This window comes from Eptesicus fuscus, chromosome 1 (genome assembly GCF_027574615.1).
Source record: "Eptesicus fuscus isolate TK198812 chromosome 1, DD_ASM_mEF_20220401, whole genome shotgun sequence".
Taxonomy (NCBI): domain Eukaryota; kingdom Metazoa; phylum Chordata; class Mammalia; order Chiroptera; family Vespertilionidae; genus Eptesicus; species Eptesicus fuscus.
Genome location: NC_072473.1, coordinates 48982243 through 49004526, shown reverse-complemented (window position 1 = coordinate 49004526; position 22284 = coordinate 48982243). Strand labels below are relative to the sequence as shown.

Below are 22284 nucleotides of genomic sequence, written 5' to 3'. Positions count from 1 at the left end.
TTATGTGTAGTATTTTAGTGAGTCCATCCTCATGGGCTCCTTCACATCCCCGTATATAAGCTCTGTCCATCTGCCCCTTAACATCTCTTAAATCTTCTATTTTTGCTGCTACTACTCCAGTTTAGATCTTTCTCATCAGCAGTCCCCTATCTGGTCTTCTTACCTCTAGTTTCTCTAATCTGTTATACTTTTCATAATGAATCTAAAGGGATATTCTAAAAACATGTAATAATGCCATTTCTCTGCAAAAAATTATGGTCCTCTGCACCCCAATGATAAAGTTCATATTCTTGAGCATGGCATTCATGTTCTAGAAGATGGTTTTCATGATATAGCCCCAACCCACTTTAACAATCTCATATGCAGCTACTCACACTTTCATCTAAAATAGGTTTCTATGATCAAGCCATACTGAACTTTTTATTTTAATTTTATATTTTCTTAGAGAAACCATGATATTTTACGCCTCCAAGTTCTGTTTGAAATCCCCTTTTCCTTTCCCCCCACTTATTGTAATCCTTCAAGTGCCAGCTGAAATGTGACCTATTTTATAAAATCTTCTCCAGCCCATCAGATAGAATTAGCACTGTCCTCCTCATAACACTTATTTTCATGATTCTGCTTATATTTTAATAATTGATGTATTTATCTTGCTGGGCTAGTGTGCAACCTCTCAAAGCTCCTCCCCACTACTTTCCCACACATAGAAGAGAGGCCTCCCTGTCTGATAAGGATTCACTCCCAATTCTCTGCAGTTTCTGAATCTGGTCTGTGTGTTTTTCTTTGAAAACAGATGTCTCATTAGGAAAAGGGGATGATACTGAACTCTTATTATCTGAAGGAACAATGACATCTCTCTTCAGAAAGAGTGTGGATTCTGGAAACAGACTTCAAGTTTTGAAAATTAGTTCTGCCACACTGGTCTTGTAACAATGAGCCTCTTAGTGCCTTAGATTCCTCATCTGTAAAAAGGGACTAGTAAGAGTTTACTACTTTAGCCCTGGCTGGTTTGGCTTAGTGGATAGAACATCGGCCTGTGGACTGAAGGGTCTCAGGTTCGATTCCGGTAAAGGGCACATGCCCTGGTTTTGGGCTCGATCCCCAGTGGGGGGTGTGCAGGAGGCAGCCTATCAGTGATTCTCTCTCATCATTGATGTTTCTATCTCTCTCTCCCTCTCCATTCCTCTCTGAAATCAATAAAAATATATTTTTTCAAAAGAGTATACTACTTTATAGACTAGTTTTGAAGATTACATGAGATAATCCATGTAAAATATTTACATCAGGGCCTAGCACAGAGAACGTGCTCAAATAATGGCATCTGTTAGTATTACCATTGTTATTACTGTCATTGTTATCATTGCCATTTTGTCATTTTTCAACATATCTCAGAACTTGGAAATGATTACCCTGGCAGAAGGGCCTACTTCCAAAGTCCCCATCACTCTTATCATTCCATCCCCTATTTCTGTGAGCTAAGAAAAGATCCTTCCTATGTGGAAGTGACACTATGTAGGTGCACACCTCAATGAGACTGTACTCTCTTATATTGTATTGAGGTGGTGATGATACTGTTATGACCTGTAAGGCACAGCTTACCCCTCCTGTTTCCCCTAAAGGATAACAGGGGTGTAATTTTCTAGGGTCCCTACACCAGAAGAAGAAAGTATTCAGATGGAAACAAGTAACTGAGATGTTGGGCCTAAAGCATATGGGGGAAGGATTTCATGTCACTGTTTATGTCATTGTTTTGAGAGGGTAAATGTGCTTGCAGTTACTCCTAAGTGCTGGATGTTTAAAGGTGGCCTCTGCTATAAGGCATGTCCTGGAAGCACATGATCTAGTTACATGGCAGTCCTGTGTTTATGTCCCTACTGATATTTATGAGCCTTTGCTAATTTTTTTATTTGGTTGCTCTAGTCTGATAGCAATTATATTAGGGTTAAGAAAAGTAGGATCATGTATCTACCCTGGACCAGAGTAGGGGAACTATAGATGAACTCCTCTTGGCCCCTATGATGATGGCAGCAGTGACTGGTGACAGGTTCCAAGGAGAAGAAAACTCTCTGGTTGGAAAAGTCTTTGCAGCAAGACTTAGCCCTTCCTTCCCAGATGGAAACTGTTGCCTCACTGCCTACCTGGAGCATAATAGTATAAATAATAACTAACACTTATTGAGTGTCTATTATGTACTAGGCACTGAAATAAATTTACCATCTCATGTAAGCCTTGCTACAACATAGAGAGGTAGGTACGATTATTATTCCTATTTCTCTGTGGAGAAAATTTGAGGTAGAGAGATATTATGAACTTGCCTAAGATCCCACAGTTAGTAAGAAGCAGAACTAAGAATCAGTCCTGGGCATCTAGCTCCAGAGCCTGCATTTCTTTCTTTCTTTTTTTTTAAATCCTCACCTGAGGATATGTTGTGTTTTCATTATTATTATTATTGATTTAGAGAGAGAGAGAGAGAGAGAGAGAGAGAGAGAGAGAGAGAGAGAGAGATCAATTGCCTCTTGTATATGCCCTGACCAGGAATTGAACTCACAACTTAGGTATGTGCCCTGACTGGGAATAGATCCCACAACCTTTTAATATTCTAACCAACTGAGCCACCCAGCCAGGGCCAAAGCCTGCATTTCTTTTTTTGTTATTATTATTAATTTCTTTTAACATTTTCTCTTTTTTTAAATTCTCTGCCATTTTATTTTAGTTTTTAAAAATTTTTATTGTTGAAAGTTTTACATATGTCTCCCTCCCCCATTGACCTCTCCCCAACTGCTCCTGACTCCCAGCACATGTCCCTACCCACTATTGTCCATGTCCATTGGTCATGCTCATATACATGGATACAAGTCCTTTGGTTGATCTCTAACCCCACCTCCTTTCCCTCCTTTCCCTTCTGAGGTTTGACAATCTGTTTGATGCCTCTATAACATTTTCTTTATGGAGCATTTCAAACATAAACATAAGATGAAGAAAAGTATAACTTACTCCCCATGTACCTATTACCCAGCTTTGACTTCTACCACCGCACACCCAGTTGTGTTCCATCTATACCCTACTCAGTGTCCCATCATGACATCACGACATTTTATTCATAAATGTTTCAGTATGTCTCTCTAAAAGATTAGCATTCCTTTTAGTCAAAATCACAATGATTATTATACCTAAAAGCAAAGAAAAAACAAAACAGTAATTTCTTTAGATTACTACCTATGTAATTAATGTTCACACTCTCATTTTCTCATATTTAATGTTTTTAAAAATCAAGATCCAAATAAGATACATGTATTACAATTGGTTGACATGTCTCTTAGGTCTCATTTAACTGACCAGAAGCTCTGTTCTTAACCACTATACTCTGATACAGGTTCTCTGTAACTAAGGAAGGTGATTTTAGAGGACTACATTAATTTCTTAAAATTAGTTTTCAAGATTTTGCATGTCTTTGTGTAAGTTAATTTTTCTAGGGAAAGTATCCCTGGTTCTCATTACAGTCTCAAAGCTGTAAGTATGTAAGACTCAGAACAACTGAAAAGCATGTACAAAATCCTATATTTTTTCAACTGTCACAGGGAATTCTATAGATCACAAAAGCTAGAAGATCATAAAATGGCGAATTGGGTTTTGTTTTCTATGAAGATAAAGAAGTTAAATTCTGTTAAGTTTATTAATTTGAAATTTGAGAGGTCTTTACAAATTATGTTTGAGGTCAATAGAATTAGTTAAGGAGTAATTGCTGTCTCTTTTAAAAATTTAATAGAATATGTAATTGATTGATGACTCTTAAATTCCTTTTGAATAAAGCATCTTGTTAGATTGTGTTTTTATTGTGAATTGTAGTGGTGAAAATTATACTCAGAACTTGAATTTAATTCCCTATCTGATGTGACTTGTGACTCCATATGAATTGGGACAAGTAGAGATTGATTTTTTAGGATATTGTTGATTTGATCCATAATAATAGCTCCTTTGCAAATGTGTACAATTTTTCAATACCATGTATTCAATGAAAAGGTGATAAAGATTACCATTAATCTTACTCTTTGCATCAACTCTTCCTAGATAAAATCCAACATCAAACACCCAATGGTACTATCACCAGCAGTATAGAAATCCCCAAACCACCACAATACCCCAACCTGCCTATTCAGAAGAGTGAGGAACCTGATCCTGGGAGAAAGTCCCCAAGCAGACTTACTTCAGATGGCAAATTGGAGTCCTGCCCCGAGGTGGACGTGGGGAAATTGGTGTCTAGGCTGCAGGATGAAGGAGGGACCAAGGCCACCAATGGACCTGTGTCAGGCTCTGGGCCCACCAAGGCCCCCTCTTTACACATAAAGAGACCAGCTCCTCGGCCCCTAGTTCATCACAAGGAGGGTAAGTGCTTGGGAATCCCATGGGAACCAAAACTGAACCCAACTACTTTTCACTTTCAGATCTTTCTGAAATTGGAGATATATAAGTAGAAATCTGTTCCATTTTACTGCCACTAATATTGGATTGGTAGACAATAACATAAAAATCATTCACAGTAATTGCTAGAATATAAGCTTCATTAGGGCAGGGAATTTTAACTTATTTTATTTACTTCTATATCCCACGTGCTAGAACAATGCCTAACTGTCCCATAGTAGGCAGTCATTATTTGTGGAGTAATTTAATAATAATAATATTACTTATTATTATTATTGCTACTGTTGCCATTTATTAGGTATCTGCTATGTGCCTGGCACTGCAGTAGGCACTGACATGCTCTTTGTGATCCTCACAACCTTACTGTGAAGAATGTATTATTATTGTTTTCTTTTCTACTAGAAATCTGAGGTTCCTAGTGGTAAGTGACTTGCCAAAGGCTACTAACTGGCAGAGCTGTGTTCTAAATCTTACCAAGTCTTGTAGGCACAAAATCCTTTGTTTTTTTCAATAAGGCACAAGTATCACTTTACTTTCTTATAAGAAGCTTTGACTCTGTGAACTATTATTTTCTTACTAGAGTCCTGATGTACAAAAGTTGTGCAAGAGTAGGCCTTCCTTCCCCCAGCTGTGGGCACCAGCTTCCTTCTGACACCTGGGACCCGGGCTTCCCTGTGGCCGCCGGCAGGCACCTGGGACCCGGGCTTTCCTTGCAGTCCTGGCTTCATCCGGAAGGATGTCCGAAAGGACATCCAGTCTAGTTAGCATATTATGCATTTATTATTATAGATTCTTACTCTCCAGTTTTGTAGAAATAAGGACAAAGGGGCACAACTTCTGCAAAACACCCAGCAATTTCACTTCGGGGAATTTATCTGAAGAAACCCAAAACACTAATTCACAAGAATATATGCACCCCTATGTTCATTACAGCATTATTTACAATAGCTAAGACCTGGAAACAGCCCAAGTGCCCATCAGTAAATGAGCAGGTAAAAAAAACTGTGCTACATTTACACAATGGAATACTACACAGCTGCAAAAAAGAAAGAACTCTTACCATTTGCAACAGCATGGATGGACCTAGAGAGTATCATGTTAAGTTAAATAAGCCAGTCAGAAAAAGACAAGTGCCATATGATTTCACTCCTATGTGGAATTTGATGAACAAACTAAACTAACAAGCAAAATAGAGACAGACTCATAGATAAAGAGCAGGCAGACAGCTCTGATAGAAGGCGAGGGGTGTTAGGGAGTGCAGGGATTGAGCAAAATAGAAAAGAGAAAGAATTCATGGACATAGACAATAGTGTGACGATTGAGGGGGGGTGGAGGTGGAAGAAGGTATGGGGGATAAATGGTAATTGAAAAGAATAAAATGCTCCAGCCATGAAGACAGAAGAGAAACAGTCCAGAGATGGAAGACACTGACGATGCCTTGCCATACTAGCAGTCAGCAGATGTGCATCACTGCAGATTGCCCAGGACCAAACCAGAGAGGGTCGGACCTGCATTACCACCATTTGTCCACCATCCAGAACTGAAATATTATTGCTGTTATGTACACATAAAGAACTGTTGGACATATAAATTGGGACTCAAAAGAACTGTTGGCCCAGAAAGAAAGTCACTATAGACTGATTCATTTGCCTCTCAGCATAACCATTATTGCTTGTCTCATTTTCAGTTCCTATAAGTGTATTCCTAGTATCACATGAGCTCACTCATCTAGGGGAAATGATGAACAACATAGACTGAAGAACAAGAACAGCATCGATCAGACTGTCAGACCTCAGAGGGAAGGTAGGGGAGGGTGGGGATAAAGGGAGAAAGATCAACCAAAGGACTTGTGTGCTTGCATATGAGCCTAACCAGTGATCACGGACAACAGGGGGGTGGGGGCATGCGTGTGTGGGGGGGGGGGTTGAGGACAAATATGTGATACCTTAATCAATAAAGTAATTAAAAAAAAAGAATAGGGAGAAACCAAGATGATGGCATAGGTTAAGCACCTAACCTGCAGCCTGGCACAACAATTTCAAGAATACAACTAAAGGTCAAAATGGACATCATCCAGAACCACAGGAAAGCTGGCTGACTGAAATGCCCACAACTAGAAGGAAAGAGAAAACCACAAGGAGAATCAGAGGAGCTGTAAAAGCCTGAGGTATGGAGACACGGGCGGAGACACGAGCACACGCACGTGCGGGGAGGACGGAGCCGGAGAGGACAGGGCAGCTGACGACCTGACTGGCGTTCTCTAGCGGGAAGGAGATAAAAGCTCCAGATTGCGCTGAACCCCAGCTCCGACTGCACTGAACCCCAGTTCCGGGCGAGACCCTGGGAAGCCAGGCTCATGCTGGGAGAATCTGGGCTGTGGGGCGGAGGCACAGAGGAGCGGCGAAAGGCAGAGCTCGGGAGGCGCGCACATGAATGCGCGCAGAGGACGGACTGTTGCCTGTGCCACTGAATTGCCCTGGCAGGGAGGAGACAGGGGCTCTGGACCGTGCTGAACCCCAGTTCTGGCTGCGCTGGGCCCCGGTTCCGGGCGAGACCCTGGAAAGCCAGGCTCATGCTGGGGGAACCTGGGCTGTGAGGCGGACATGCAGGGGAGCGGCGAAGGGCAGAGCACCGAAGGCGCACACGGGAATGTGCGCAGAGGATGGTCTGTTGACTGTGCCGCTGGATTGCCCTGGTGGGAAGGAGACAAAGGTGCCAGACTGTGCTGAGCCCCAGTTCCGACTACACTGAAACCCAGTTCCGGGCGAGAATCTGGGAGTTCAGATTCATTGGGGGAGAGACTAGACTGTTTGGCAGCGGGCAAAACTCCAGGGCGCTTTTCTCTCAGAGGTGTTTGCAGGGAGTACAGAGGGACACTGAGGAACACTGAGACCCAGGAACCTCATAGGGCGGGGCTGATGGGAAGCCAAGGCTGTAGGCTCCACCCTGAAACTCCACCCCATCCAAGCTGAGCACAGAGGCTTTTACAATTTTGCAAGTCTAGTTGAATAAGACTGTCTCCTGGCGTAGACACAGCTGATCCTCACAGCCAATTGGACTGGAGGTCAACTCCTCCCAGTGTACCAACAGCAATCAAGGCTTAACAACACCAAGACTTTGCACTCAGCCCACAAAGGGGGGTACCAAGAGCGACCACCTAGGGAGATTGAGGAAGCTGAGCTACCGGCCCCTATAGGTCACTGACCAAACAAAGCCACTCCATCAACATAGGGAGGCAGCCAAAAGGTGGAGACACCGAAGCAGGTCACGAATAGAAGGGATGAAGGAAAGTAAACTAATGGACAACACAGTGTTCAGGACCACATTTATAAGGTTACTTAAGAATCTTCTGGAGAACCGAGATGGCGGCATAGGGCAGACGCCTGATTGTTGCCTACCACAACAATTTTGAGACTGCAACCGGAGGGCAGAGCAGACACCATCCGGAACAATAGCCGGAGGAGTTGCTGGGAGGGGTTGATCGATGGGAGTTGGGATCGGGAAGACGGGGCCCTGCTGGGTCCCGGATCCGGGTGCACTTGCCCGGCGACTGGTCGCTGCAGCAGGCCCGAGTGCCGCCGCAGCGACCTTGGACCAGCCCGCCGCCGTGCACCGGGTGCACCGGAGCTTCGCCGAGCCCGCCGCCCGGCGAGTTCCGCAGCAGCCGCCCCAGAGCTTTGAGAGGATGGCCGAAGGAATTGCTGAGAGGGAATTGACCGACAGGAATTGGGATCGAGAAGACGAGGCCCCGCTGGGTCCCGGGTCCAGGTGAGGCCGCACGCCCCTGGGTCCGGGCGAGGCCACGCGCCCCTGGATCTGGGTGAGGCCGCGTGCCCCTGGGTCCGGGTGAGGCCACGCACCCCTGGGTCCAGGTGAAGCTGGATCCCAGGTCCAGGTGAGGCCGTGTGCCCCTGGATCTGGGTGAGGCCGCGCCCCTGGGTCTGGGAGAGGCCACGCCCCCCTGGGTCCAGGTGAGGCCACACACTCCTGGGTCCGGGTGTAGCTGAATCCCAGGTCCGGGCGAGGCCGTGTGCCCCTGGATCCGGGTGAGGCTGGGTCCCGGGTCCGGGCGAAGCTGGATCCCGGGTCCAGGTGAGGCCATGCGCCCCTGGATCTGGGTGAGGTTGGATCCCGGGACCAGGTGAGGCTGCGTGCACCTGGGTCTGGGAGAGGCCACGTGCCCCAGGGCCTGGGTGATGCTGCGTCCCAGGTCCGGGTGAGGCTGCGCGCCCCTGAGTTCGGGTGAAGCCGCGCTGCTGGGTCTGGGCGAGACCAAACCAGAGGGAGTCGGACCTGCATTACCACCATTTGTCCACCACCCAGAGCTGAAAAGTCAGTGCTGACATGTACACATAAGGAACTGGTGGACATTGAAATTGGGTATTAAAAGAACTGTTGGTCCAGAAAGAAACTTACTACAGACTGATTCATTTGCCTGTCAGCATAACTATTATTGCTCATCTCACATTCGGTTCTTATAAGTATATTTCTAGTAACACATGATCTCACTCATCTAGGGGAAATGATGAACAACATAGACTGATGAACAAGAACAGACCCAGAAACAAGGAGGCATCGATCGGACTGTCGGGCCTCAGAGGGAGGGTAGGGGAGGGTGGGGTTAGGGGGGAGAGATCAACCAAAGGACTTGTGTGCATGCATACAAGCCTAACCAATGGTTAAGGACAACAGGGGGGTGGGGTGGGGGATGGGAATGGGGGATGAGGATAAATATGTGACACCTTAATCAATAAAGAAATAAAAAAAAGAATAAAATGAATAAATAAAAATTAGAAATTCACAATGTGGCTGGCTTCTGCATATTTAATTGGCTACATCATATGAAGACTCAAGTAGGGAGATTGGGACTAATCCAGTGGGAATTTGGGGAGAATATAAATCTATGAAAACAGTATGGTATAATGGAAAGAATATGGACTTTGATAGCACCCAGGCTTAGATCCAAACCTTGATTCTTTTACTTAGATAACCTTCTAAAAATGTGCCTTATGTTTTATACCCTGGCCTGTCCCAAAAACAATTTAAGGCACTTCACAATATAGAAAAATATTAGTACTTAAAAATAGTAAGAATAATTTATTTAATAAACAAATGTTTATTGAGTACTTACTGTGTGCCTGGCCCCATTCTAGGTATTGAGGATGTTAAAGTGAATAAGACATTTAAAGCCCCTGCCTGCGTGAGGCTTATATCAGGGCTTAGCTAACTATGGCCTGAAATGGTTATAAAAACTCAACAGAAAAATTATGTCATAACACATGAGAATTATATGAAATTCAAATTTCCATGTCCAAGGACATATGCTCCTTCATTTACATATTACCTACAGCTGTTTTTGAACTACAGTAGCAGTATTGAGTAGTGGCAACAGAGACTCTGTGGCCTGCAAAGCCTAAAATTCTAGAGTATATGTAAGAAAGTTAAGGCCTAGAGGGTGAAAAGGTATAATTGTAGGAAGACGGAAAGAATGGAATTAGTAGACAAAATGTTTGTCATGAAGCCTTATACACTTGCTTTAACATTTGGCTCCAAACTTTCTCGAGAAAACAAAAAGGGGGGGAGGGAAACCTCGATGGTTATATAATTCCAAGTTCTTAAAGTGACAACAACAAGCCAGTTATTCAAGTAAAGCACAACTCTAATGCTTTTGAGAACAGAAAATGTTTCTAAGAAGCATTTTCTCCCATGGATGGTTGCATATAACAGCCTCAGCATGGGTTGATGACATTGTCTCAGGGCACAATTCAGTAAAAGCTATTCTATGTGTGTGTGTGTGGGGGGGGGTGCGGGGGGTCCAATAAGGTTTTCCCTAAGTAACTGACTGCATTCTCTGGCTCAACACACTGAAGCATCTGTATTATTATAGTTAAGTTATTTAACCTCTTTGCACCTAAGTTTCCATGCCTGTAAATGGGAAAAACAGCTCACTCCACAAAATTATTACTAGGGTTAAAAATGAATAACAAGTAAATATTCAAAATATGTTATTATTTCCCTGCCTTTGCCCTTCCCCTCTGTAAGACTTGCCTCTTCTGGGAAGTAGCCAAGTAAGGCCAGACTTCTATGTAGACATCTGCTTCAGTTTATAAGTCATATATTGACCTTTACATCAGTCTGGTAGAGAGTTGTGTAACTTAGCTTATGTTCATCACAGTAAAGTTTGTCTTGCCTGTCTCCAACCCTTAAGGTCAGCCAGATCCTATCATATCAGCACACACAGTAACTTAGCCCTCCCTATCAGTTCCGCTTTCACCATCTTCTGCTGCAAAGTTAAATACCAGCTTCATTCCCCTCTTCCCCTTCCTCCACAGTCCTGCCCCACGCTGCTGGTGGTCACTGCTCTGATCTAATGGTTTCAGTTAATGAAAGTACTGACCTGACTGTCCAGTGTTAGCCAGACTATTTAAATTTCTGCCACAGCATTGCCTGGCTTTGCTTGCTGCCTAAGGCTAGTGTGATGCAGCTTTTTTTCAAAGCTTCATGCCTCCAGCTTTGGTTATAGAAAACATAACTGAGGCAGTAGTTCTAGCCTTGATCAAAAATTAATCAAACCTCTGGTGTTGCCTCTTTGAACCTTGCTCACTCCCATCTCCTACTTTCTCCCTTCCTCCCATTTTGGCTCCCACTCCAGTGATAGATTCCAGGAGGAAGTACAGATATCAATTAAGCCAAAGCTGCAAAAAGCTCTCTGACTCTGAGCTATACGACAACAGCTTGAATGGCAGTTTCTGAGGGAGGTAGCTATCATCTCAGCAGGCCTACCTTAGAATTGTCACTCTATTTCACCTGTGTTGTTCAGAGCTTTGTCTATCATCCTGAGAGACAGTGCACAGGCTTCATTGCTTTAGTGATCCAACTATGCCACTGTCCTGTCCCTTACCTTCACCCCTTGCATTGATCCAATATTTGAGTGGACTTGATAGTCTCCAAATTTTTTCTTAGCAATTAAAAATAGCAAAAACAAGGGGCATGCTAAATCACTTTGTTCCATGCAAGTCAACTTTACAATAAGATCAATATTGTTTGCTGATGTAATTTTGCCTAGGGTCCTTTTCTATTCCTGACATGGAACTGGATACTTTCTCTACGTCTGTTATATCTAATCATGTGATAGTCCTATGAAGCAGGCTTTGTTATCCCCATTTCATAGATGGAGAAACCGAGGCTCAGAAAAATGAAATAAGTTGCCCAGCCATCCAATTTGTAAGATGTAGAGATAAGACTTGAACCCAGACTTCTTGAGTACTACATTTTTTCCTTTATTGATTAAGGTATTACATATGTGTCCCTAACCCCCCACTGCCCTCCACCTCCCCACTCGTGCCCTCACCCCCCTAGTGTCTGTGTCCATTGGAGTACCATATTCTTATTTCTTAAGTGGCTATAGCTACCTTCCCTTTTCGGTTTTCTAAGAACCATTCATTTGGGGGGAGAAAAATTATACAAGCCTAGTTTCCTCCCTTCCTTTGATGTTACTACCTGTTACCAGACCTGGCTTTGGAAAGGGTATTTGTGTAGCTTATACATTGGGACTTTGGGCTTTCCTTTGGAGAATGGAAGGGCAAGACATATTCTTGCATGTATTTATTAATTCAGACATATTGCAATGCAATGGGACAGATGAAGATGAAAGTCCATGGTCCCTGCCTTTCAAAGGTTCATGGTGAGGCTGGCATGTAAGCAGTCAGTTGCAATCCAGTGTGATCCATGTTCCTATTGGGGGTGAGAAAAATCCCAGTAGGAGCATGGAGTAAGCCCTTCACTCTATCTGAGGTTCTGAGATAAGAGTGGGGAATATATCTACACTGGGACCCTATACCATGTGGGTTTAGGGGTCCTTCTTAGCTCTTTCCCTCTGTCTTATGGGAGAGAAAAGACTGCATTGTGATGGCATGCTCTTGGGCTTGGAGAAATAGAGCTTGTTAGGCCTTATTCAGCCACAGGGCCATTGGTTCTCCACTGGGGTGACTAATCTTATGAGTGGCATTTGCATCTACTCTAAAAGTATTAGTAATAGACTTGCTCTTGCAGTAATGGGTTGTGTTGGCCATTATCCAGATTTTCTTATTTGGACTCATTATGCTTTAATTATCTACTGTGTTTGGTTTTCATTCTCTGCCTTCCTTGAAGCCTAACTTCAGATTGATCCAAAAGGATAATAAGTGGATAAAAGAGATAAGAGACTTTTAGGTGAGTATGGGTAGTATCATAGAAAGAAAGATATAATTCTAGAAGACTGGGGGAATCTATATGAGGGAGCAATCTCCCCTTACTCTGTGTCTTCAGGTTGGGTGTAGATGGGTATAAGGAAAGGTGGAAGAAAGTTAGTTAAGGTTGAAGATTTATAGCCTAAGAGATCTATGAATGCTAAGATTTTTTGGTTATAGTCATTTGACAGAGAATGGGGAGGGAGAGAACAAATTGGGTTGAGAGGGAGGTCAGATTGTAGTAAAAGTCAGGTTGTGGACTAAGGTTGAAAATAAATTAATAGGAACTACAGTTTGGTAGAAAGACCATAAGCTCAAAAGCTTAGTGGAGTCTTGGATATAACTTAGGCTCCAGAGTCTCCCAGATTTTATTTTGAATCCTCCCTCATGCTAGGTGTGGGGCATTGGACATGCCATAATCTCTGTGATCTGTGAGCCTTAGTTTTCTCATCTGTAAAATGAAGATAACTGTGCCCATAGGATTTCCGTAACAGTGAAATATCTATGTGCTTGGCACATAATGTGTATTCAGTAAAATGGCAGCAGTTGCTTTGCTTTTATAAGGATCTAATTACTAACTACATCATCTTAGTTAGATAAACTTCACATCTTTGAGCCAGTTTTCTCAACTGTAAGTGGGGATAATGCCTATATTGCAGACATGGTTTTGTGAGGTTTCATTAAATTTTATATACAAGGCATCTGGTAATGTAATAGAAGTTCAAAAAATGATAGTGGGTAGGTGGGTGACATCTTCCCAGGAAATGACAGGCATGGAAAATGATAGAAGTATAACCTTCCATATTTTGGATCCTATGAAAATAAGCCTAGGCCTCAAATATGGATGCTATAAAAGAGCTCAGATATACTCTTTCCATCTTCAACCTGTCTCTGACCATGCCAAAAACACCCAGAAAGAGGAGGACCATTGCTGAGGGGAAGAGGCAAGGAAGGATTCTTAGCTCTCCCTTGAGGTCCAGCGCAAATCCTATTCCTTCTATGGAGCCTTCTGACAATTTTGCCCCAGGGAATTCTCCTTTACCTTACTTATTTTGGGCACCTGAGTTTGGCCCTCTAATGTGGTTGCAGAGTTACATTTTTCACATATTTCCAATAAGTGTGACTTCATTCTCCAACTCAGTTTTTAGCCTCTGTAGGTGAAGTCTATGTTAGATCATGTGTGTGCATTTCTTATGAGAGCATAAGGCTGGGCACAAAAGCTCTCAAGGAATATCCAATATATTGAACACATTTTTATTTAGGTTTCAAAATAGCCCTGAAATATGGGTATATCATTGTATGTATCACAGATAGCACAAGTGGGGACTTAAAGTGGGAAAGCTTTTTTCATTGTCCCTTTAATAGGCATAACTATATTTTTCTTTACTCAATACTTTTTAAATACCAGTTGCATGCTAAGCAATTTACTTGGGCCTTTTGTGAATACAGAGAAGAATCCTATCTGGAAGAGAGCAGGTGTTCAGTAAAAAGGTAACTAAAGTTATACCAGTTATTTTATTATCATTACCACTATTATTATTATTACTAACTAGGGGCCCAGTGCATGAATTCATGCACCTTGAAAGGAACTGTGCGCCACAAGGCTGTGGTGGGCACAGGGGCGGGTCTCGGCCCCTCCTCCGTGCCCCCATCCAGACCCTCCCATTGCAGCCTTGATCCCATCCTGCCGCTCCTGCTCCCACACACTGAAGGCACCAGCCCTGCTCACACCGGCCGACAGATGGAGCAATTGGGGCCAGCGCCGGCAGTGGGTGCAAGTGGGGCCGGCGCTGTCAGTGAGTGCAAGCAGCAGCTGCTGCCCCAATTACCCCTCAGGAGCTGGGGGAGATGGAGAAGCCCTTAGGGGCAATCGGGGGCTGGCAGCCACCACTCACACCCACTGATGGCGCAGATGATCAGGACCAGCACCGGGTGCCGGCAGTGGGTGTGAGTGCTGGGCAGGATCATGGTGCACGGGAGCAAAGAATTTGCAGTAACCACCAGAGGCTCGCCACCATGACAGTGACTCGCGCTGCACCTTGGTCTGGCGAACCTGTTCACCTGCTCCACCATCTTGCCACAGCTGATGCCTGCCATGTTCCGTGCACGCCCACTGGTGGTTAGAACACATCATAGCAACCAGTTGTTCAGTTGTTTGGTTGTTCCACCATTTGGTCTATTTGCATATTATGGTTTTACATATATAGATAATAACAAAACAGCAGACACTGGGAAGAACAGTGGATGCAGATACAGGAGATAGGGGTTTCAATCGTCACTCTACCACTTACCTATGTGATTATGGGTGAGTCAGTTCACCTTTCCAAACCTCAGTTTCCTTCTTTTAAAAAAATATTTTTATTGATTTCAGAGAGGAAGTGGAGAGAGAGATAAAAACAACAATGATGAGAGAGAATCATCAATTGGCTGCCTCCTGCACGCCCCACACTGGGGATGGAGCCCACAACGGGGCATGTGACCTGACCAAGAATCTAACTGAGACCTCCTGGTCATAGTTGGATGCTCTACCACTGAGCCACATCAACTGGGTTCAGTTTCCTTCTTTGTAAAATGGAGACAATAAGTAAGATCTCTCTGTTCTTTCCTTCCAAGCTTATTGTGAACACCAAATAGTTTTCTGGGAGAGTGCTTTGAGTGGTATAAAGTTAGAAAAATTAGATTACTATTATTATTTGGGTCATTTTTCTTCAGTGTACCTAGCTTGATGCTAAGGGGAATAGCATGTCCAGTAATGTAAGACACAGTCTAGATGGGGAGACAGAATTTATATGTGTGTATGTGAATAGTACCTGTTTCCTCCACTAGGATATCAATCACACTTTATTATTATTGTTTCTTTTCATATATGTCTCCCTCATTAGAATGGCTAGCTGGAGGGACTAAAAAACCAATATGACAATATATAAGCACTTCATGAGTGTTTACATGGATGGGAATTAGCTATGCCAGCTGGAGTGTTCAGAGAGCTAAGATTTGAGCTGAGTGTTGAGGAATGGTTACAATATAGTTAAGACATGAGAATAGTAGCATGTCCTCAAAGACCTGTCTACCCAACTCTAGACTCTCTGTAGTTATAGTCTAGAATTAGTGCCTGGGATGATAATTTGAGACCAAGTCATAGGGGGCCTTGAATTTATGTTAAGGAATGTGAACTTTATTCAGTACATAGTCACTGAGAAGATCTTTAAGGAGGAGAAAAACAGTGTAAAAATACTTAGGGTAAATTTTATAATACGTAGTATTAAAATATTAAAGTTAATATTTTTACATTTACCTTAAAATGTTTATAGAAGAAAGCTTAATGAATATCAAGATCTAACTCCCTTGCATAGTTGTGCATGTGTCTATTTCCATATTGTGTTCATTAGGCCATGACTATTTTTGTGGACATTTTTCACATATTATTTTACATGCATATATTTTTTTATCTGGCCCAAGTCCTTGTCAGTTCATACGTAATACGTTTTGATTAAATGCTTCTAAGCATTGACTCATTTGTTTGGGTCTGACTTTTTGCTGTTAAGAAACATGTATTCTTCCAATTTTTTTTAATTTTTAATTTTTTAAAATTTAAATTCTTCATTGTTGAAAGTATTACATATGTCTTCTCCACCCACCCCCTTGACTTCTCCTGGCCGCTTCCCCTGCCCAGCCCATGTCCCACCCCCTCCTATTGTCTGTGTCCTTTGGTTATGCTTATATTCATGCATACAAGTCCTTTGGTTGATCTCTTACCCACCCCTCTTACCCTCCCCTACCTTTCCTCTGAGGCTCGAAAGTCTGTTTGATGATTCTATGTCTCTGGATCTATTTTAATTCATCAGTTTATGGTCATTATATTCCACAAATGAGTGAGATCATGTGATATTTATCTTTCTCTGACTGGCTTATTTCGCTTACCATAATGCTCTTCAGTTCCATCCATGCTGTTGCAAATGGTAAGAATTCCTTCTTTTTTTACTGCAGCATAGCATTCCATTGTGTAGATGTACCACAGGCTTTTAATCCACTCATCTGCTGATGGGAACTTAGGCTGTTTCTAAATCTTAGCTATTGTAAATTGTGTTGCTATGAACATAGGGATGCATAAATTCTTTCTGGTTGATGTTTCTACATTCCTAGAAGTGGGATCACTGGGTCAAATGGGAGTTCCATTTTTAATTTTTTGAGGAAACTCTATACTGTTTTCCACAGTCGCTGCACCAGTCTGCATGCCCCCCAACAGTGCATGAGGGTTGTTGTTGTTTTAATTTCTTTTATTTGGGTTAAATTCCTTTGGACCTTATCCTCAAAGTGGATCAACTGGGTCACTGAGTATGAAATGTGTCATATGTATGATTTTGCATTTCATCCACACTGTTGCAAGATAGAATAAGCCGGGTGTACAGTGCCACCAACAATTTGTAAGTGCATCCATTTCACCATACTCCTTACAGAAACATCCTATAAAAATTATGTATATGTATTTTCTACCGACTAACCTAGAAACTGGAGACAGAGACAGGAAGGCAACTTAGGAGGCTGCTACAATGGTCAAGACCTAAGTGAAAAAAGCTTGAGTTTTGATGATGATGAATTTAATAAATTGAAATTCATCATCAAACATTGACTAAGCACCTACTTTGTGCCTGGCACTGTACTAAACATATTAGTATGTAATTAAAATATCTCACTATCTTTGTAAAATACTATATTATTGGTCTTAATTATATATATATAAGGAAACTGAGACTCAGCAAATTGATGTGAATATCCTAGGTCACAAAAATACAAACTTCAGATCTGATTTTCAAACATAAACTTTCTGAATGTATAACTGCTGGAAGAATTATAAAGAAACAAAAATACAGAGTTGTTAGTGACCAAAGAGAAATGGGTGCCAAAGGAGGGGGCCTAGATAGCTTTGATATTGTGTAGTTTTGCATTGGATAACCATCAAGGTTTTTTATATTGTTTTCCCTTTCAGGAGACTCTGACAGTTTCAGCAAAGTGCTGCCTCCAGGAGAAAAGCCAACCATCATCCGTCCCCCAGTGAGACCTCCAGATCCTTTCTTCTGGGCAGCTACTCCCCAGAAAACAAAGCCAGATATTGTAGCTGGCAACGCAGGAGAAATCCCATTATCTGTGTAAGTAGGGTTATTCCTCATCTTAGACCTAAGGCCAATCGTAGGCCACCAGGAAGGCTTTCAGGATTACCATTATGGTTTTGAAGGGTGTACAGTGCATAATCCTGGGCATCATTTACTTCATAGTCTAAGGCCGTGGTCGGCAAACTGTGGCTCATGAGCCACATGTGGCTCTTTGGCCCCTTGAGTGTGGCTCTTACACAAAATACCACGGCCTGGGCGAGTCTATTTTGAAGAAGTGGCATTAGAAGAAGTTTAAGTTTAAAAAATTTGGCTCTCAAAAGAAATTTCAATCATTTCTCTGTTGACTAATGAGTTTGCTGACCACTGGTCTAGGGGAATGCACAGACCAGCTCTGTTCAGAGTGTTCTACTCTACACTGAGGGTTGAGAGATTTCCCCAAAGCTGGCAAGCTTGGACCTTAGTGCCTAACAGGAGAACCATTGTTTCTAGCTATATTGATGTCTGATGGGTGGTAAGATTACTTTCTGTTTTCATGTTCCCTTGGCTCAGGAAGTTTTCTTTTTTTCTTGTTATTGCTACTGGTTTTAAAAGTAATTTAATGAACAGATTTATTCATTGTACTTGTGCCTTGAGGCTTTTTATTATTATTACTGGAGGCCCGGTGCACGAAATCATTCACAGGAGGGGGGGTCCCTCAGGCCACCCTGCACCCTCTCACAATCCAGGACCCCTCGGGGGATGTCCAACTACTGGTTTAGGCCTGATCTCACAGAGATCCTTGTGGGATTGGGCGTAAACTGGCAGGCAGACATCCCTCTTGCAATCCGGGACTGCTGGCTCCTAACCACTCACCTGCCTGCCTGCCTGATTGCCCCTAACCCCTCTGCCTCCCTGCCTGATACCCCTAACTTCTCCCCTGCCTGCCTGATCACCCCTAACTGCCCTCCCCTGCCAGCCTGATCACCCCTAACTACCCTCCCCTACCGCCTGGGTCGCCCCTAACTGCTCTCCCCTGCTGGCCTGATCACCCCTAACTGCCTCTGCCTCAGCCCCTGCCACTGTAGCATTGTCCAGAAGGATATCTGGAAGATGTCCAGTCTAATTAACATATTACTCCTTTATTAGTATAGATTATATTTTATTTTTTTGCCTGAACTATTTTATTTTATTTTTCTTTATTGAATAAGGTATTACATATGTGTCCTTATCCCCCTATTGCCCCCCCATCCCCCCACTCATGCCCTCACCCCCCCTGGTGTCTGTGTCCCTTGGTTAGACTTATATGCATGCATACAAGTCCTTTGGTTGAATTTTCCCCCTTACCCCCACCCTCCTCTACCTTCCCTCTGAGGTTTGACGGTCTGATCGATGCTTCTCTGTCTCTGGATCTGTTTTTGTTCATCAGTTTATGTTGTTCCTTATAATCCACAAATGAGTGAGATCATGTGATATTTATCTTGCTCTGACTTATTTCGCTTACCATAATGCTCTCCAGTTCCATCCATGCTGTTGCAAATGGTAAGAATTCCTTCTTTTTTACTGCAGATAGTATTCCATTGTGTAGATGTACCATAGTTTTTTAATCCACTCATCTGCTGATGGGCACTTAGGCTGTTTCCAAAGCTTAGCTATGGTAAATTGTGCTGCTATGAACATAGGGGTGAATATATCCTTTGATTGGTGTTTCTAGTTTCTTGGGATATATTCCTAGAAGTGAGATCACTGAGTCAAATGAGAGTTCCATTTTTAGTTTTTTGAGGAAACTCCATACTGTTCCCCACAGTGGCTGCACCAGTCTACATTCCCACCAGCAGTGCACGAGGGTCCCTTTTTCTCCACATCCTCGCCAGCACTTGTCATTTGTTGATTTGTTGATGATAGCCATTCTGACAGGTGTGAGATGGTACCACATAGTCGTTTTGATTTGCATCTCTCAGATGATTAGAGACTTTGAGCATGTTTTCATATGTCTATTAGCCTTTCTTATGTCTTCTTTTGAAAAGTATCTATTAATGTCCATTGCCCATTTTTTGATTGGGTTGTTTATCTTCCTTTTGTTAAGTTGTATGAGTTACGTGTAAATGTTGGAGATTCAACCCTTATCGGCAATAACATTGGCAAATATGTTCTCCCATGCAGTGGGCTTTCTTGTTGTTTTGCTGATGGTTTCTTTTGCTGTACAAAAGCTTTTTATTTTGATGTAGTCCCATTTGTTTATTTTCTGTTTAGTTTCCATTGCCGTAGGAGCTGTATCAGTGAAAAAATTGCATTGGCATATTTCTGAAATTTTGCTGCCTATGGATTCCTCTAATATTTTTATGGTTTCTCGTCTTATGTTTAATCCTTTATCCATTTTGAGTTTATTTTTGTGTATGGTGCAAGTTGGTGGTCTAGTTTCATTTTTTTGCATGTATCTGTCCAATTTTCCCAATACCATTTATTGAAGAGACTATCTTAACTCCATTGTATGTTCTTGCCTCCTTTGTCAAATATTAATTGAGCATAGTGGTTTGGGTCAATTTCTGGGTTCTCTATAGGCTTTTTTTTTAAAAAAATCAAGGTATGACTTTTAAAAATCTTCCAAAATGACTCAGCTTCTCCAGAGAAACTCTTGCAGGGTATGAGCTGAGTTGATGTCCCACACATTTCCTGAGGCTAGGCTGCAAACCAAGGAGCCAGAGGTAAAGCTGCCACAGCCAAACTGCCTGGCCTCTCCTCAGTCATTGTCTGATAACCCTCTCAGCATATTTCCTCCTGGTGTTTCTTTTTTTGTCTCTTTTGTTTTCCATAATTGTAAAATGAGGCAATTTTTATTTTATTTATTTATTTATTTAAAATATGTTTTTATTGATTTTAGAGAGAGGAGAAGGGAGAGAAAAAGAGAGAGAAGCATTGATGTGAGAGAGAAACATCAATCGGCTGCCTCCTGCACACCCCTACTGGGGATTGAACCCACAACCTGGTCATGTTCCCTGACGAGGAATCGAACTGGTGTCTGTCATTGCGGCACGAAGCTCAACCGACCAAGCCACACCAGCCATGGCATGGAACCAATTTTTTATTTTTCTTATTTTTCAATTAATTAATTTATTTTTAATTTTTTTTATTAAGGTATTATATGTGTACATATCTTACCATTGTCCCCCCCCACCCCACACCCATACATGCCCTCACCCCCCAGAGTTTTGCGTCCATTGGTTATGCTTATATGCATGCATACAAGTCCTTCGGTTGATCTCTTATCTCCCACCTCTCCCTAAACTTCCCCCTGTAATTTGACAGTCTGTTTGATGCTTTACTGTCTCTGTATCTATCTTTTTGTTCAACAGTTTATAATGTTCTTTACTATCCATAAATGAGTGAGATCATGTGGTATTTTTCTTTCATTGACTGGCTTATATCACTTAGCATAATGTGCTCCAATTCCATCCAGGTTGCTGCAAATAGTAATAATTCCTTCTTTTTATGGCAGCATAGTATTCCATTGTGTCGATGTACCAGAGTTTTCTGATCCAATCATCTGCTGACAGGCACCTAGGCTGTTTCCAAATCTTAGCTATTGTAAATTGTGCTGCTATGAACATAGGGGTGCATATATCCTTTCTTATTGGTGTTTCCAGTTTCTTAGGATATATTCCTAGAAGTGGGATTACTGGGTCAAATGGGAGTTCCATTTTCAGTTTTTTGAGGACACTCCATACTGTTCTCCACAGTGGCTGCACCAGTCTGCATTCCCACCAGCAGTGCACTAGTGTTCCTTTTTCTCCGCATCCTCGCCAACACTTGTGGTTTGTTGATTTGTTGATGATAGCCATTCTGCCAGGTGTGAGATGGTACCACATAGTCATTTTGATTTGCATCTCTCAGATAATTAGTGACTTTGAGCTTGTTTTCATGTGTCTCTTGGCCTTCCTTCTGTCTTCTTTTGAAAAGATTCTATCTATTTAAGTCCGTTGCCCATGTTTTTATTGGATCTTTTATCTTTTATTAAGTTGCATAAGCTTCCTGTAGATGTTGGAGATTAAACCTTTATCAGTGATAGCATTTGCAAATATGTTCTCCCATAGAGTGGGCTTTCTTGTTTTTTGTTGATGGTTTCTTTTGCTATAAAAAAGCTTTTTATTTTGATGTAGTCCCATTTGTTAATTTTCTCTTTAGCTTCCATTGCCCTAGGGGCAGTGTCAGTGAAGAAGTTCTTTTGGCATATATCTGAGATTTTGTTGCCTGTGAATTCCTCTAGTATTTTTATGGTTTCCCATCTTATGTTTAAATCCTGTATCCATTTTGAGTTTATTTTTGTGTATGGTGTAAGTTGGTGATCTAGTTTCATTTTTTTTTTTTGCATGTATCTGTCCAATTTTCCCAATACCATTTATTGAAGAGACTGTCTTGACTCCATTGTATGTTAATGCTTCCTTTGTCAAATATTGAGCGTAGTGGTTTGGGTCGATATCTGGGTTCTCTATTGTGTTCCATTGATCTATATGTCTGATCTTGTGCCAGTACCAGGCTGTTTTGAGAACAGT

At 42.3% G+C, this 22284-nt stretch overlaps 1 protein-coding gene across 1 annotated transcript in view; it reads left to right on the top strand.

Moving 5' to 3' along the window:
• Positions 1-22284, top strand: part of OPHN1 (oligophrenin 1) — a 625127-nt gene that overhangs the window by 584240 nt on the left and 18603 nt on the right. Inside the window, exons 21-22 of the mRNA XM_054716147.1 lie at positions 4069-4383; positions 17635-17794. Coding sequence (XP_054572122.1) covers positions 4069-4383; positions 17635-17794 — 475 coding nt within the window. The remainder of the gene's footprint in view (positions 1-4068; positions 4384-17634; positions 17795-22284) is intronic.